At 45.8% G+C, this 15164-nt stretch overlaps 3 protein-coding genes across 3 annotated transcripts; 1 reads left to right on the top strand and 2 right to left on the bottom strand.

Annotated features, from left to right (window-relative positions):
* Nucleotides 1–2882: 2882 nt before the first annotated feature.
* Nucleotides 2883–5443, top strand: F5147DRAFT_783926 (general substrate transporter; the record flags this gene model as incomplete). The annotated part of the gene is made up of 17 exons (XM_041442837.1): nt 2883–3076; nt 3127–3169; nt 3223–3306; nt 3355–3454; nt 3500–3582; nt 3634–3692; nt 3742–3786; nt 3840–3867; nt 3895–3911; nt 3972–4062; nt 4130–4149; nt 4201–4455; nt 4514–4520; nt 4571–4858; nt 4921–4975; nt 5037–5195; nt 5247–5443. 17 exons carry the CDS (start codon nt 2883–2885, stop codon nt 5441–5443), a joined length of 1725 nt encoding a protein of 574 aa, XP_041284205.1.
* Nucleotides 5444–8097: 2654 nt separating this feature from the next.
* On the bottom strand, nt 8098–9584 carry F5147DRAFT_809701 (uncharacterized protein; the record flags this gene model as incomplete). Its single annotated transcript, XM_041443427.1, has 6 exons — nt 8098–8286; nt 8336–8799; nt 9078–9285; nt 9345–9410; nt 9458–9486; nt 9539–9584. The coding sequence occupies 6 exons, from the start codon at nt 9582–9584 to the stop codon at nt 8098–8100; spliced, it is 1002 nt and encodes a 333-aa protein (XP_041284204.1).
* A 126-nt stretch (nt 9585–9710) lies between these two features.
* On the bottom strand, nt 9711–11258 carry F5147DRAFT_809699 (uncharacterized protein; the record flags this gene model as incomplete). Its single annotated transcript, XM_041443426.1, has 9 exons — nt 9711–10021; nt 10074–10468; nt 10519–10524; nt 10570–10662; nt 10729–10757; nt 10818–10884; nt 10935–11098; nt 11147–11167; nt 11223–11258. 9 exons carry the CDS (start codon nt 11256–11258, stop codon nt 9711–9713), a joined length of 1122 nt encoding a protein of 373 aa, XP_041284203.1.
* Nucleotides 11259–15164: the final 3906 nt, after the last annotated feature.

Below are 15164 nucleotides of genomic sequence, written 5' to 3'. Positions count from 1 at the left end.
GAGAAACAAGTCCTTGTATTTTATTCAAGTTATGTATGTTTGGTGGCCATCAATACAGGAAATCTTGTCGAGACTGGACTAAGTGGTCAGCGCTTCAGCTTGAAGAAAGTATGCTCGGAAACACAGTGCACATGCACACCGGGTTAAGTTTACGGGCACGTGACCAGTGGATCCAGTATTTCAGACACTTGATATCTAATTAGTACAACACAATTGCAAAGTTCGAGCGCCACGAGATGGCCGGTCGGTTGAACCCCTCCCACTTCAAGTTAAGCTCCAAGTCTGCTGCTGCGCATTTCATCCTCACTCGCCGCTTGGATCGAATAGTACGTTCTTTCATATCCCGATCTCTGATAGTTGCAATTCTGATGAAATATCTGATCGCCGACATTTCTGGATTCCTTGTATCACAATACTTGCCCCACGCCTCTACGCCTCTATGCCTCTATGCCTCTACGCCTCTACACTGCAACCTCACCCGTTACGGCGGCCATCAATCACAGCAGTACTGAGTCGCCACGATACCTTTTGAGTCGGTGCAACCTGTGCTGTCTGCGACAGCTCCTGGGCACATTTGTCCACACTTAATCCAAGTGCATGACAGGCCATTCACGGTCTCTGAGCCAGGCATGGCTCGTGCGCCAAGCGGACTGATAGCCATTAATGTCAGGAGAATGGTTGACAAGAGGTCACAGTTCATCTAAACAATTAGTACCATGAGTTGGATCCACAGGTTGGTGACTGGACTCTTACCATCGAAAGTGCGAGTTTACAAATAGTGCAATCGCGGGTCTGTTGTTCGTTCTGTTGTTCGTCAGTTCTGTGCTCACGTGCTTTATAGCTGCTGCTCGTCAAAATATTAATGCCTAAGTTCAAACTCAGCATTCATGCCAGCATCGTGGCGACTCTAGCGAGCATACAGATTATTCAGCCTCGGGTCCCTTGACGGCACGATAGACGTTGATTTGTTATGCTGCCAGTGTGGTGAAGGCACCTGCAACGACTGAGACGCGCCAATACATACAATTTATAGTAATGACATTGCCTGAGTTGACGAGTACCTTAAATGTCCCTGCATTCTCTGCCCGACGTTCGGCCAGCTACGTGTGGGGTGGATAAACGCTCAGTCCGAAAAGTTCTGGGTGCAAATTTATTTTGCCATCCTCCAATTGCCACGCACACAGTGGTCGCCGGTATAGCTGATCTCGTGAAGTCCTTTGGTTTCGCATACCATGATTTTGCGTGGGACGCCAACGTCACGGAGGGACCGAGCGAAGAGTTCACGCACGCCCAAAACCATGTTTTTTCGACATGTACAGACATATAAGGTGATCAAGGACGTTGAAGAGCGTTCTGAAGGGTAAGGACTTGCGGTATGGTGACGAAGCATAACGAAGGTGAGCGCACCTAAGTCAGATATGGAAAAGGGAATAGGCAGTCGAGGGATTGTAGAAAATCTGCCGGTCCAGAGAAGCCCTGCTCCCATGCTTTCAATTTTAACTCCTCGGCCAAGTTGCTGCAGAAATGCAAAATGATCCTAGGTTGATCATCCGAACGCCTGCAGAAACGACAGCTAGGTACTGACCTTAAACGTACTGTGACCACCTGCAGTTACAACGATGACCACAACAACATACGTGTCACCATCTCCGATGGCTGCCACCTTGTAAGGCACATATCACCAAAACAGTGTGTCCACGAAGTTCGAGCGTCCCCATCATCATGGGTATAGCATCACTTTGCGTAAATCCTCATACGGTAAGCGCACTGTTAAATTTGGTTTTGTTACTGGTGGACTGGAGGACATGATTATGTTCCATATTGCTGGTACCGAATTCTAGGGAGTAAACATTGTCTGCTGTGACCCGTCTCGAGGAGGGTCCATACGCATGGTGGGAACGTCCTCCGGCAAAGTCCTCCGGCACCCAATCGCAATTGAATATCACTTTCAAATTCTTCACCTCTTCTTTACTTCTGAGCTGGTTCAACAACGAATCACAGTCCGGTTGATATCTACCAGGGTCCAGCGTCGAGATTGCTGTCTCCATCTGGCACCGCGGGCTCTCCTGCCGACATTTTGTGAGAGTTACAGTGAACCGTGCCAATCAAGTATTTAGCAAGTTATCTGTTGTAAGCTGTCAGTATTTCTGTACCTACTCTCATGCTGATCCAGTTGATCACCATCAAACCTTTCTCATCTTCTAACCACATCATTGTAGCTTGCGCGTACATTAATATTAAAGACTTCTCGTCTGCCTCGTGTCTTTGATTCGCCGAGAGCCTCGGGACTTTAATGCTGGTCGCCCTTAGTAACATCTTTAAGTTTCACACTTTCATCAGACAGGTTCTAGCGCTATATTCAAGCAATTCACCGGTCTATTTTTTATGCAAGGAACGTGTCGCGACCCATAATACTCGACTGAAACCGGGAGCTTCTTATATATAGAACATCTTGGATTCTTCAGGACGTCATCACCGCTCTGCATCACAGAATCCGAACCGTACAATTCGATAGTTGACCTTATCTCCCATCATGAACGGCAGAATCATTTTGATCTCCGCAGCTGCATCCTGGTTCCCACTTGATGGTCAGGAGTCCCGAGGTCGCGGCATCGGAGGACTGGTGAGCCGCAGATATTGTCATATATGCCGATATATGATCATATATAGAAAAGGTTTTCGTTATAAAGTGATATAAAGCCATGTCTAACGTCGGAAAACCACCGTAATCAACGTAAAGCACCCTGGGGAGACTCACGAGTTCTTTGATGCGCATCAGCAGCGTGGAGATAAGCTCCCATTTGTCAGATTCGAAGGCAAGCCACCCAAGTATATAAATCTCGTTCTTCAACAACAATAATATATACCCACGCAGTACTATGATGTCTCTTCCTCCAACTAATCAGGAGAAATATTGGCCATCTATCGCAGAAAAGATTGATGCTGACCAAGAACAGATAAACCAACAATTCGACTTGGACCCAGCGGATATCGCTATCCATGCGCCATCGTTGCGTGGTCGTAAGCTAACGGCTGCAGTGGCGTTTGTAGCAGGAACTGGATTCACCCTCCTTGGGTGCGTTAAGAAGTAACTCACAATCAAAATATTCTCATTTTGCGATTCAGGTATGACCAAGGTGTCATGTCATCACTAATTACGGGCAATCAGGTAACGACGTATTCTATTGCTTGCATGGGAATATATGAATCTCATTATAAAAGTTTGAGGCTACCTTCCCTGAAGTCGTAGTGGAGGCTAGCCACCCTAATCATGCAACTCTTCAGAGTTTCACAATTGCCATTTATGTATGTTTTCACCGTCTGTACGCCATCTTCTGTGCTTATACAATGCAGGAAGTAGGCTGCCTCTTCGGTGCTCTTTCCAATCTTTGGGTTGGAGATAAGCTCGGTCGCCGTAGAACAATCGCTTTAGGAGGCAGTATAATGATGATCGGTAGGTGAATCATATCGCGTTAAGAGCACCAGCTGAATTCCTCAGGGGCAATTCTGCAAACGACTGCATTTTCTTTTGCACACTTGATCTTTGCTCGTATCTTTACGGGCTGCGGAACTGGTCTGATAGTCAGTGGTGCTTATTATTGGCTCCAAAGTCCTGCTGAAACAATTTTGTAGACATCGACAGTGCCAACATATCATGCGGAGCTCTCCCCCTCCGCAAAGAGGGGTCGAATGTATGCCATTCATATGCAATACGATAAATGACTCACAGAACTCTTCTAGGATTATGATGGAGGGGACTCTGATTGTGGCTGGAGTGGCCATCGCGTGAGTGCGTCATTGTATTTATTTATTTTGTTAAATTGATTGCTGTCTTACAGCTATGTACGCGAGCCGTTATTTCCATTCGTTCATTTTTCTGACGTGGTTCTTTAGTGGATCGATTTAGCACTGTACGTTTCGGTGTCATACCCACGTTAGGCTTGACTGACCGATAAAAACGATCAAATCAGATTCTTCGTGAATTGGTCGTCTGCTCAGTGGAGAGTTCCGATATCACTGCAGTTAGTGTTTGAAATTATTGTGGTGGCATGCATCGGATTTGTGGGTTCTCTCCCCCTAAAAATGTGCATACTTGTACTAACGGATTCGATCTGGCACGCTACGTAAGCTTCCTGAGTCACCGAGATGGTGAGTTCTTGTCATTCTCTGTGGTTTTTGCGAAGCTGATCAGAATCTTAGGTTGGTAAAGCATGGTCGAAATGCAGAAGCGATGGCCGTTATATCCGCAATGGAGGACAAACCTCCATCTGATCCAGAAGTTCAGCGCACCTACTACGGCATTCGCGAGGCTGTTGCTGTTGAAACATCTACTACTGGTCAAGGTTCACTACGTGAACTCATTACCGGTGGTCGCAGCCAGAACTTCAGACGAACAGTCATTGCTGTGGTATGTCAGATGATGCAGCAGCTGACCGGCATCAACCTCGTTACCTAGTGGGTATCTCAGCTCCATGTTGTGACTCGTCGTGATCTAAAAATGCGCTCTCAACAGTTACGCTGTATGTTATACCACCGCATGATCTACTGTGGCAATACTGATATCACGCAGACCATCTTATTCCAGCGTCTTGGTCTCTCCGATGTCAACGCGCGGATTACTGCTGCTGCCAATGGCACAGAATATTTTCTTGCCTCTTTTATTGCTTATTATGCGATAGACTATGTAGGCAGGCGTCAACTCATGCTGATTGGAGCCATCGGTCAATCCATTGTGATGCTGCTCTTGGCTATCTTAGGATATATCAACAATGGACCAGCGCAGATCATGAGCGTAGTCCTGTTATTCGGCTTTAACACATTTTTTGCTATTGGGTGGCTCGGAATGGCCTGGTTGTACGTGAGTACAGCAACGGCGATTTTAATCTTTTTTTGATCTGATATTTTTTTGTTGATTTCTAGTGTGCTGAACTTGCCGGGCTCAGAACCCGTGCACAAGCAAATGCACTAAGCACAGGTTTGTCACTCTCGTACGCCAAGACATGGATATAAATTTAACTTACCTATTCTTTTCCCAGCGTCAAACTGGACTTTCAACTTCGTCGTCGTGATGGTCGTTGGCCCGTCCTTTAACAACATCTCCTGGAGAACCTACATCGTTTTCGCAGCCTTGAATGCAGCTATTGTTCCAGTTGTTTACTTTTTCTTCCCCGAAACCGGCGGTCGGTCTTTAGAAGGTGAGCTTTGCGCGTCTTCCGCTTAGCTCCTGGCTAATTGTATTATGAAAGACCTCGACGTTGTGTTTGCGCTGGCGCACACTACTGGGGAAGATCCTGTTAAGGTTTCGCTTCGGAAAGACATCCCGCTCGCTGGGTCCCGAGAAGCAGACGAGATTCTTGGTGTTAGCACAGGCGTTCAATATTATCAAGCGACGAAACCTTCGGCATCATTCTCGTTATCGAGTGAGACAAGGACACCGGTCTAGGGTCGATAGTCACTATTCAAGGTTAGTTTCGGTTGAACTAGACAACAGTCGGGTGTATGACTTCTGGAAAAAGTGTATTCATAAAGTATGTGACCTGAGCCAAGATGGCCAGTCAACTCAGTCGAGTATGTAGTTTCTTGTGTATGTATTTCGTAGTCATCAATTCAAACCCTTCCAATTACAGCCGATTCCAAAACTATGTGGAATCACAGAATCAAAACTTGCGCGTCGGAAATGTCCGGACAAGGACCCTGTAAGTGCATGAGTGAAACATTTGCAGTAGTGCTGGTGTACATATGTGATTCAATGCTAGTAATGTTCTGGCCCAGCTTGGCCCAAAAGTTACAGCTTTGGCCTGGCCCTGAGCTGTGGGCCTGTGACTTGAATAGTGAAAATGTAGTTAGTGATCTGGAGGTCAAGGCTGCTTACAGACGTCGCATGCTCCAATCTAGTGTATGCAGTGCCACATCCATCAGGAAAACCCTCCGCTACAAATTTAGGCTAAGTATGTAAAACTTTCTCTAATTTATGATAATTTCAATAAAATAGACAACTTAGTGGTTTAGAGAGACTTTTTTACTGCCCCACAAGGAATTCTTTATGCATGATAAATTAGTGATCATTATGTTCAACATCAGGCAAACTTACAACCAAGAATGCTCACCACACCCTGGCAGGAGTATTATGTCAGAAATTTATGAAAGTGGTTGCAATGACGTGTAGTGCTGCCGTGGTCCGGTCCAGAACTGTGGTTCGAACCCAACCAACGGTCTGGTTCTAGACAGTCCGGTCCACCGCAACACCATCGAACCTAACTGAACTGAAGTATGGTTCTCAGTCCATGTTGTCTGGGATGGTTCTTCATCGGTTCTGAACCTGTTCTGAATGGTTCTGAACCTCATGTTGTTAGTATCTTTTCGGATGCGAAGATGAGTTCTGCTGTTCGCCTTACTAATGCTAAATACAGCGAGTTTCAATTGCAACTTGGTGATATTTTTCGTTATTGTTCTACAATGACTGAATTTAACTCATCTGCATGTCGTGCAGACGGGAGCCTCAAGGATGCATCCGAGATCACATTCTACCATGATGCTGACAACATCCCACTACCTCCATCTGGTATGCAGCCAGCCTCATCCAATGCATTCTCTGTCCTCTTGAATTCTGGACAGCAATCAGCCTCATTTGTTGCTGGCGCTAGACGCTCTGGTTGACCAACCAAGCCATCTGCTCGTCTTCGTGACACTGATAATCTCTGTCATGTGTCATCGTCCGCCCGCAAACGAGCCTTATCAAGTGCAGCTGACATGCCAAAGGCAAAACGAGCTACCATGTGAGCAGTCGACCCTGATGATGATTGTGATAGTAGTCCTCTCCAGATGTGTAGAATTTCACTGTACATCTTATTTTCGAAAATATGATCTATGTTTTGGTCTGGTTCACGTTCGAACCCTGATAGAACTGGACATGACCATTCTGAACCATTCTCATTGGTTCGGTTCTGTGTTCAACGACATGCCCTGGACTGGACGCAGGTTCAGTTTCTGGTTCTTACTCACCCCTCACTGAACCGGACTGAACCGGACCATGGCAGCGCTAATGACGTGATGTTGACACGCTGTTTGCATGCCATTGAAATCAATTGAAATGCCTCCTGAAATGATAAGGTAATCTGATGGCTGAGTTTCAATATATTGCAAGTCCTTTGTAACATTAAATCATCGCTGTTATCAGCGCCTGCAGTACACTCTTTGCGTTCTAGTGCATTCCTTGCTCTATTTCCCCACCTCAACTCTGTGTGTATACAGCTGTACAATACTGTCAACTACATGGGTAGTGTTGCCGCGGCTCCAGCTTGTTGCCGGTGAAGGTACTACAATTCAGATGGTGAGTCTGAACAATGTTGGGTCTTGCAGAACCTAGCTGCTATTCGACCCTAAAGGGTTTCTGGACCAGGCTCAAGGCTCAGAGAAGAGGAAATATGATAGAAACTTGCTGAATACTCAGACTCATAGTAGAACTGGTGAAAAGGTAACTTCCTTATGTAAGCTACAAAGTGCCAACATAAGGTAAGGTAAAAACAGTCTCTACAAGCCTAGCCAGAAATGAATCCCTACACCGGTTCTAGCCGCGGCCCGAGCTAAAAATAGCTGAGTTGACAAGTGGTTACGGCTTGTGTAATTACGGTTTGGCCCGGCTCGAGTAGTTACAGCTAAGTTGACTTAAGGGCTTAAAACCAACTCTATTAATAATATATTCTAAAATTATATAAGCCAAAAATAGATTGACAATTTAGGACTCCAGTCATCGAGAACCGTGATGAGAACTCAGAGCAGATTGTCGATCACATCAATTCACAAACACACTCAAACGCACTCTACATTTTACAATAACTTTATTGATATCAATGGGTCCGCAAGACAAAGTAAGTAATTACTGATAATGTTTAATCAAAAACTAAAATAAATCACTAGTTATACAGTACTGCGACTTGCACAAGAAGGTTGCGAGAGCAGCGCACATCAGCGCAAAACACAGAGAGACCCATTGAAAGGCAGTGGGGAGTTGAGAGAGCTGTTGAAATCCAAGGAGGAGGGGAAAGGACCGTTCAGACAACTCGGAGATCCAGGTGGGGATGTTACCTGAGGCGACTTCTAGGTCACGGTCGCGGGGGCAGGGATTAGTGTTGAGATTGAAGAGAGGTATGGGTTGTGAACATTTGTGAATAGAATAGTCTTCTCGATCGAAATGTGAACAAGTGTTGTTATTGGCGATGATCGAATGGTGGGCAATGACTTGAGATCAGCGTGGTCTGAACTTGAACGAGAAACGACGGACTCACTCTGCGAACAGTAAGCAACGAGTTTGGATCAGCGTGGTCCAAGCTCGAACGATAATCGACGTTGTGGTAGATCGTGCAGATGTTCCTTCCTCAAGGAGACTGCTAGTCTGTTCTTGATTATGCGACTCCTCGACCACCACTTCTTCTGTTTTTATTGTCTTGATAGGAAGCGAGTCATCAGGTTGCTTCACACTCCAATCTCCAGTAGCACTCTCCTCGACACGGTGCCTGTTCTTCTTGATGTGTTGCAAATTTGCCTCTCTTTGAGCTGGTGAGGAATTCACCTGTTGACTGACAGTCCATTCAGTCCATTCATTGCCATCGCTAGCGAGGATGGTACATGACTTGGGAGTGCTGGGCAATGCGACCTTTTTAGAAGTCGGAGGTGGCCCATTTGGTAGGGGAGAAATGGACAAATCCAGAGGGAATTCAGAAGCCAGTTGAGTCGAATACCAAGGTGCATCTGTGATCACCTGTCTCCCAACGTCAGTGGAAGCTGATACAAATGAGAGCGCTGAAGGTACAACAATTCAGATGGTGAGTCTGAACAATGTTGGGTCTTGCAGAACCTAGCTGCTATTCGACCCTAAAGGGTTTCTGGACCAGGCTCAAGGCTCAGAGAAGAGGAAATATGATAGAAACTGCTCAAGACTCAGACAGACTCATACTGGTAACTGGTGAAAAGATAACTTGATTATGTAAGCTACAAAAGTGCAAACATAACACTAAGGTAAAAACAGTCTCTGCAAGCCCAGCCAGAAATGAATCCCTACAGCGCATCGAAAGACTGACGAGTCCAAGTGATTTGTTTCTTCAGATTCTCGGTCAACTCGATTTGGTGAGACAAAGCCTTTTTATAGTCATCGACCGCCTCAATCTCTTCTTCAGTCATACCATCCTCCTTCTCGACAGGAGGCCCGATATCAGCAGAAAGCTGAAGTAGTGCTGCACTGTGTTGAGCCAGAGTCCTTTCTCTCGGCATGTCAATCAAAGCCGGGTTCTGAAAAATAAAGCGTGACGCACATCGTGCAAGTTACAGAATGCATAAACGTTAAGTACATTCGTGAAACTTGGAGCCAAGCATAGGTATTGGAAGAAACTGGAGAAGATGTGCCAAGGATCCCACTGAAACACGGGATCAGACAGTGTCATTTCGAACAGATACAACTCACATAGAGTAACGATGCAATGAGGTAGATGCCTATCTCGTGAATGAGCTAAGGAATCACTACAAAGCATGAGGCACAACATACCGAAAGTGGAGACCATCACGACAATCAAAGGACCAACAGGGGGCATGAAGAAGGTAATAATGCCCTGTTGTACTTTCCGGGGGTGTTTCATTGCTTGGCCACACAGTCTGAACAGTTTGGTCTAACAATACTTGATCTATATGACTGCATGGTGAGTATAATGAGTATAACATCACGAAGCAAAGCTACCTTCACCAGGGTCTGAGTTGCTTTGCCGCACATTTATAGACACCCAAGATGAATGATACGCAGGCGGAAGCCTTTCTGCAGGCGCGTCATGGGGGGGAATCAACGTGCTGGCATCATCTTCTCGAATGTATGGCACCACTTCAGAGAAATCATCATTCCCAAGATATGATGGGCCAATTGACGGGTTCAATGACTGGACCTGCTCGGGGCTCAAAGAATGTACCACTGGGAGAGTAGACTCCCCAGACTCATGATGGCGCCGGATAGGACTTAAACTGCTGTATCTCTGAGTGGCTACCAGGGAATGTTGTGAGTTCGTGAGTGAATACATGAAGAGTACAAGCACCTGCTTCGGCATCCATGAAGGACGCTCCATAGACAGGCTGGACACCATATGATTGTCCCAGAAACACGGATGGCATATCCTTGATCATGTGAGGCCGTTTACCTCGTCTGTAACAGTAAACACCACCGAGCACTGCAATTATGGTGAGCGCAGCACCACCCACTGCACCAATGATGATGGCTGTCCGTGAAGTAGACGAAGCCGCTGAATTAGTATTCACAGAGCTGGTATGGAATGCAGAGACAATAGTTGTGACAATGGCAGAGCCACCTGCAGTAGGGGCCGTCGTAGATGTGGGGAGGGATGCTGAAGGTGAGACTTGATTCGGGCAAACTGTGAAAGTATTGTTGTTGTTTATCGCCTGCTGTTCTACTGCATAATCTGCTGTCCATCGACTGGGTCATTGTTAGGAACGAACTACTGTCTCCTTCACTATTTGACTCACTAATACCTGGCTCGGGGTCAGACAAGTACTGCGTGCGTTGAATAGACTTACCAGGATCCATTGGACCAATAGGATCTATTGTACAGGAAGTTATCGATCTTGATGTTCTCATTGCACACAGCCTGTTGAATATTTGCTGGAAGCCTAATTATACCACGTAGTCTTGTGAGTGGGTGCATTGCCTTCATTCTCACTTTACTCACAATTGACGTCTTATTCTTCAGTTGGCTGGGAATGGTCTACCAGAAAGTGCATCGTCAGGATAACATAAGCAAGCACCCGAGAACAGTGAAACTCACAGTGAATGCCTTGCCAGTTAGCCAGAATGAACACACGAGAAGGTAAACAGCCAAGAAGGCATAGACCCTGCACACAAGTCAGCTTGAATAGAATACAGACTCTGACTTGAAACAAACCATAGTGTGATTGCATATGCCGTCTGTTCACCCTTTGGTCTGTTACCAAGAGCTAGCACAAACTGCAGCACGAGGAAGGCAAGGTAAATCCATTTGAAACACAAGTTTACCCAGTGTGTCAGATCAGCATGGTGCGAGCTCAAATGAGGATCGACAGACTCACTCTGCGAGCGGTGAGCAACGAGCTTGGATCAGCATGGCTGTTGTCGAACAAGGATCGACACACTCACTCCCTGCAAACTTTGATCAGTGGGCCGAGCTTGAAGGAAGATCAAAGCACTCACATACCATGAACAGTGGGCAATGACCATGGCATAAAGCCATTGTCGCAGTCAGTGCTGATGCCTAGTTCAGATATTAGTTAGGGTGAGATATCCATCAAAAAAAAAATCAATTGATAGTCAAGGTCATTAATGACAAAAGTAGTAGCAGTAGTATGAGCAAGAACATAGAAATAGTAAAGGTAGCAGTAAAGAAAAAAATTAAGAGACACATGTAGACGTCGTTGCGATATCATCTGGAACATCATCGCATTCGTCCTCTGCGATGACTCTGAGAAGGGCCTCGTAATCGTGACTGCCAGAAGTTGTTGCACTGATGGCAGATATCAGTATGTCACCACAGCCAGATGCCAAGAGATCTTCATGGCTCGCTGAGCCCATGACACACATCAAGTCATACTCCATATCCTTTTGGGATGCTGACCAGCCCTTTGTGAAGTGGAGTCGCTCTTTTTTCAGCGTGAACTTGGTCATTTGTAAGGCTTCCATCAAGTAAGGACTAATGTGATTGCATTTCTTGGTGAATGTATCACTGCTGGAGGAAAATACGCGCTCGCATGGAACGGCAGAGGCTTGGATCGGGAGAAAGTCCATGGCGATTTTATAGAGTGTTGGAAAGATTGATTTTGAAACCTAGTCCACCATCAGTACCTCATCATCAACAAATCCTGTAATAGACTCTTACCGTCCAAAAAGATAGAAGATCTGTCCCTCTGGGACTAAGAACACCTGTGCCATAAGCATTGAACTCGTCTTCAACTGATTGAGGGCCGCCCTGGTGACGCGGCAGTAAGTCCAACTCAGGAAGTCCATAAATCGTCGAGCCTAGAGTTGCAGGGCGTGGCTGACAAGTCGATTCATCGGATTGCACGGAGACATCTGTTGTTCTCTTGCTCCGCATCTGTGGGACATATCAATCCAAAGTTCGCTGTTATTATTATCTGGCAGACGTATCAGTTGGAGAATATAGTTTTTCGCCTGTGTAATTCGCGGCACTGACCAATGTTCATTTATCCATGACAGATGTCTTGTGGGGTCAACAACTATACACAACGATGAGAATTTATCCTTATTGAAGCATCGAAAAGACTCACACATTGCAACAGCATATGCTCCTGTTAGGCTCATCCGGTCATCGTACTTGGCTGCCCACATTAAACCTATAGTGACAAAAGGTGCGCAATGTGGGACGAGCCCCTTCAGTGACAAATTCCGTATGCCACCCGACCTACATAATATCCCGTATGAGATGGGCCAGCAGATTATGGGCCCATGTTGTGTATATTCTTGATGATGACGGATGGGCTGGGACACATATTATTTCCGATGGAGACGGGTGGGCCCATGTATGCCAATGATATATATATCCTTGATGTTGACGGATGGGCTGGGGGAATATGATCATTCATGGAGATGGGTGGGCCCATCTGGGTAATATGTAGAGTAGGATATTATAGACAGCTGGGCTGAAGAGAGATGTAAGGCAAATATTGTTATATAGACGGGCAGGCTGACGGGGGTGTATTACATATATGGGTGGGCTGAGGTAGGGGAATATTACATAGATGGGTGGGCTGACGTGGGGTGTATTACATATACAGGTGGGCCGACGTGGAAAGTATTACATATACGGGTGGGCTGAGGGTGTGATAAAATATTTATTACATAGACAGGTGGGCCGAGGTGGGGTATAATTATATAGATGGGTGGGCCGACGTAGGATGTATTATATAGATGGGTGGGCCAACATAGGATGTATTACATAGACGGGTGGGCCGACGTGGGGGATAATACATAGATGGGTGGGCTGACGTGGGGGAATTGTACATAGATGGGTACATATATGGGTGAGCCTAGATACGTTTCATCAAGACATACAGCTGATGTAGCCACCAGCAATCAAACACGTAGGATACATGTACACTATGAGTGCATATACCTACCATCGACCACCGAATCTAAACCCCTAAGCACGAAAACATGAATCGACCATGTGTGGCATTGACCAATAATTGAGGACTGAAGTGGAAAAACCCCACACCTGAACCCTGGTGTGCAACATATCCTATTTCTGAGCATGGACACCAGAAGCACAACACTCACAAAAATATAAATGTCAAATTTTCAGTGCAAAACCCCAAACCGAGATTTACCAACCCCCAAACCCCGAAATTGTGGAGTGCTGGGTTTCGGGGTTCGGGGGTCCTGGAACTCGGAACTTGAGAAATTTGGGGAGATCAATAAAATTTGATTTACAATCGAGTTGATTGACAAACACATTGACTTACCCATGTTTGAAATATATTTTTGTTGTCTCACATACCAAGTTCCGAGTTCCGGGACCCCCGAACCCCGAAACCCGGCACTCCACAATTTCGGGGTTCGGGGTTAATAAAATGTGTATGGATAGATGAAAGGTTGATTCAAACATTTTTGAAAGATGTCTCATATCAAATGTCAAGTCCTGAGTTTTGAATTCCGGGTTTTGGGACTCCAGTGTAGAGACTTGTGCCTCTCATTGTGCAATATTGCAGTTTTCACTAGGGAGTACATGGCACGAACTTGTAGCATCACTCTGTATGCTATCCACAGCTATTCTTACATGAGGCGCAGCTTTCCCACGCATCACGCAATGTGCGCACAACTTCCCACGCTTCATGATGTATATGCGCGCGCGCTTTCCCGCGCTTGAGCGCCCTATAGCGCCAGCCATCCAGAAGCATCCATCCACTGTCCACCAAGTTCCCTAGTGCGTATATTTCCATTTCTCACATTTGCATATTGTTCCATCTTTATTTTTATCATGGACCCTTACTTACATATATCCTTACATGCCTTACTCGGTAGCACTTTGGCTCCACATGACAGCGCTTAGGCGCCATACTTAAGCGCCAGCAGTACATACTATTACTGACTTACTCACCCACAAGAATGACAGAGGACTGAACGACAACAATACCCAATTACTACCTAGCAGAGCATAGTTGAAATCTATTCCTTAGCACCTCACATATAACATCTCTCAGCTTGCATCTCTCACCTCTTGTCTAGTGTCTAATCATCACCTCAGCAAACTCACTCTTACTCTCACTTGTTTCCACATACACGCGCACGCATTCCCGCGCCTCGCGCGCACCTGCACTTTCCCGCGCTTCGCATTTGCCAACCAGTAGTGCCTTCGGCGCCTACTACTAGATCCTTGCTGCACTTGCTTCCCCTTTAGGGTCGAACACACTTGTCGTCTCAAGTATAGCAGACTAGGCAATGTGCGACCTTACAACATTTATAGATACAGGTCAGGAGCATTGTTTGTGCCTCAGCTGTATCGTTGAACCTTCACCAGGTTTCAGGACTCTGGGCTTCAGGGACTCAGCACTCCAGAAACCCGGAAATTCGAAACTCGGGACTTGACATTTGATATGAGACATCTTTCAAAAATGTTTAAATCAACCTTTCATCTATCCATACACATTTTACCAACCCCCGAACCCCGAAATTGTGGAGTGCCGGGTTTCGGGGTTCGGGGGTCCTGGAACTCAGAACTCGGTATGACACAACAAAAATATATGTCAGGGTTTGGGGGTTAGTAAAATGTTTATAGATATACGTAGGTTGATATAAACATGTCTGAAAAATGATGTTCGTCTCAAATGTCAAATCCTGAGTTCCAGGTTTCGGGACTTGGCACCCAGCACCCGGCACTTGGGGTTCGGCACTGAAAATTTGACATTCAGGTGTTAGGGTTTAGGGTGATATCTACCTCAATCTACAGTTTCGAGTTCTGGATATTGGGACTGATCATTAAATTATTCAATTGTGGCATAGGTAACATGCATTGAAAAAGATTTATGTACATCTATCACTGAGCAATTATGTAGCCATTTCAACCTCCTCACCAGGAAGATCAACCTTCCCCTCAACATCAATCTCCTCATCAGAAGAATCATAT

This window comes from Suillus discolor (assembly GCF_016758755.1).
Source record: "Suillus discolor strain FC423 chromosome Unknown F5147scaffold_451, whole genome shotgun sequence".
Classification (NCBI taxonomy): Eukaryota; Fungi; Basidiomycota; class Agaricomycetes; order Boletales; family Suillaceae; genus Suillus; species Suillus discolor.
The sequence above is the reverse complement of the archived record's forward strand: the minus strand, read 5'-3'. Positions and strand labels throughout refer to the sequence as shown.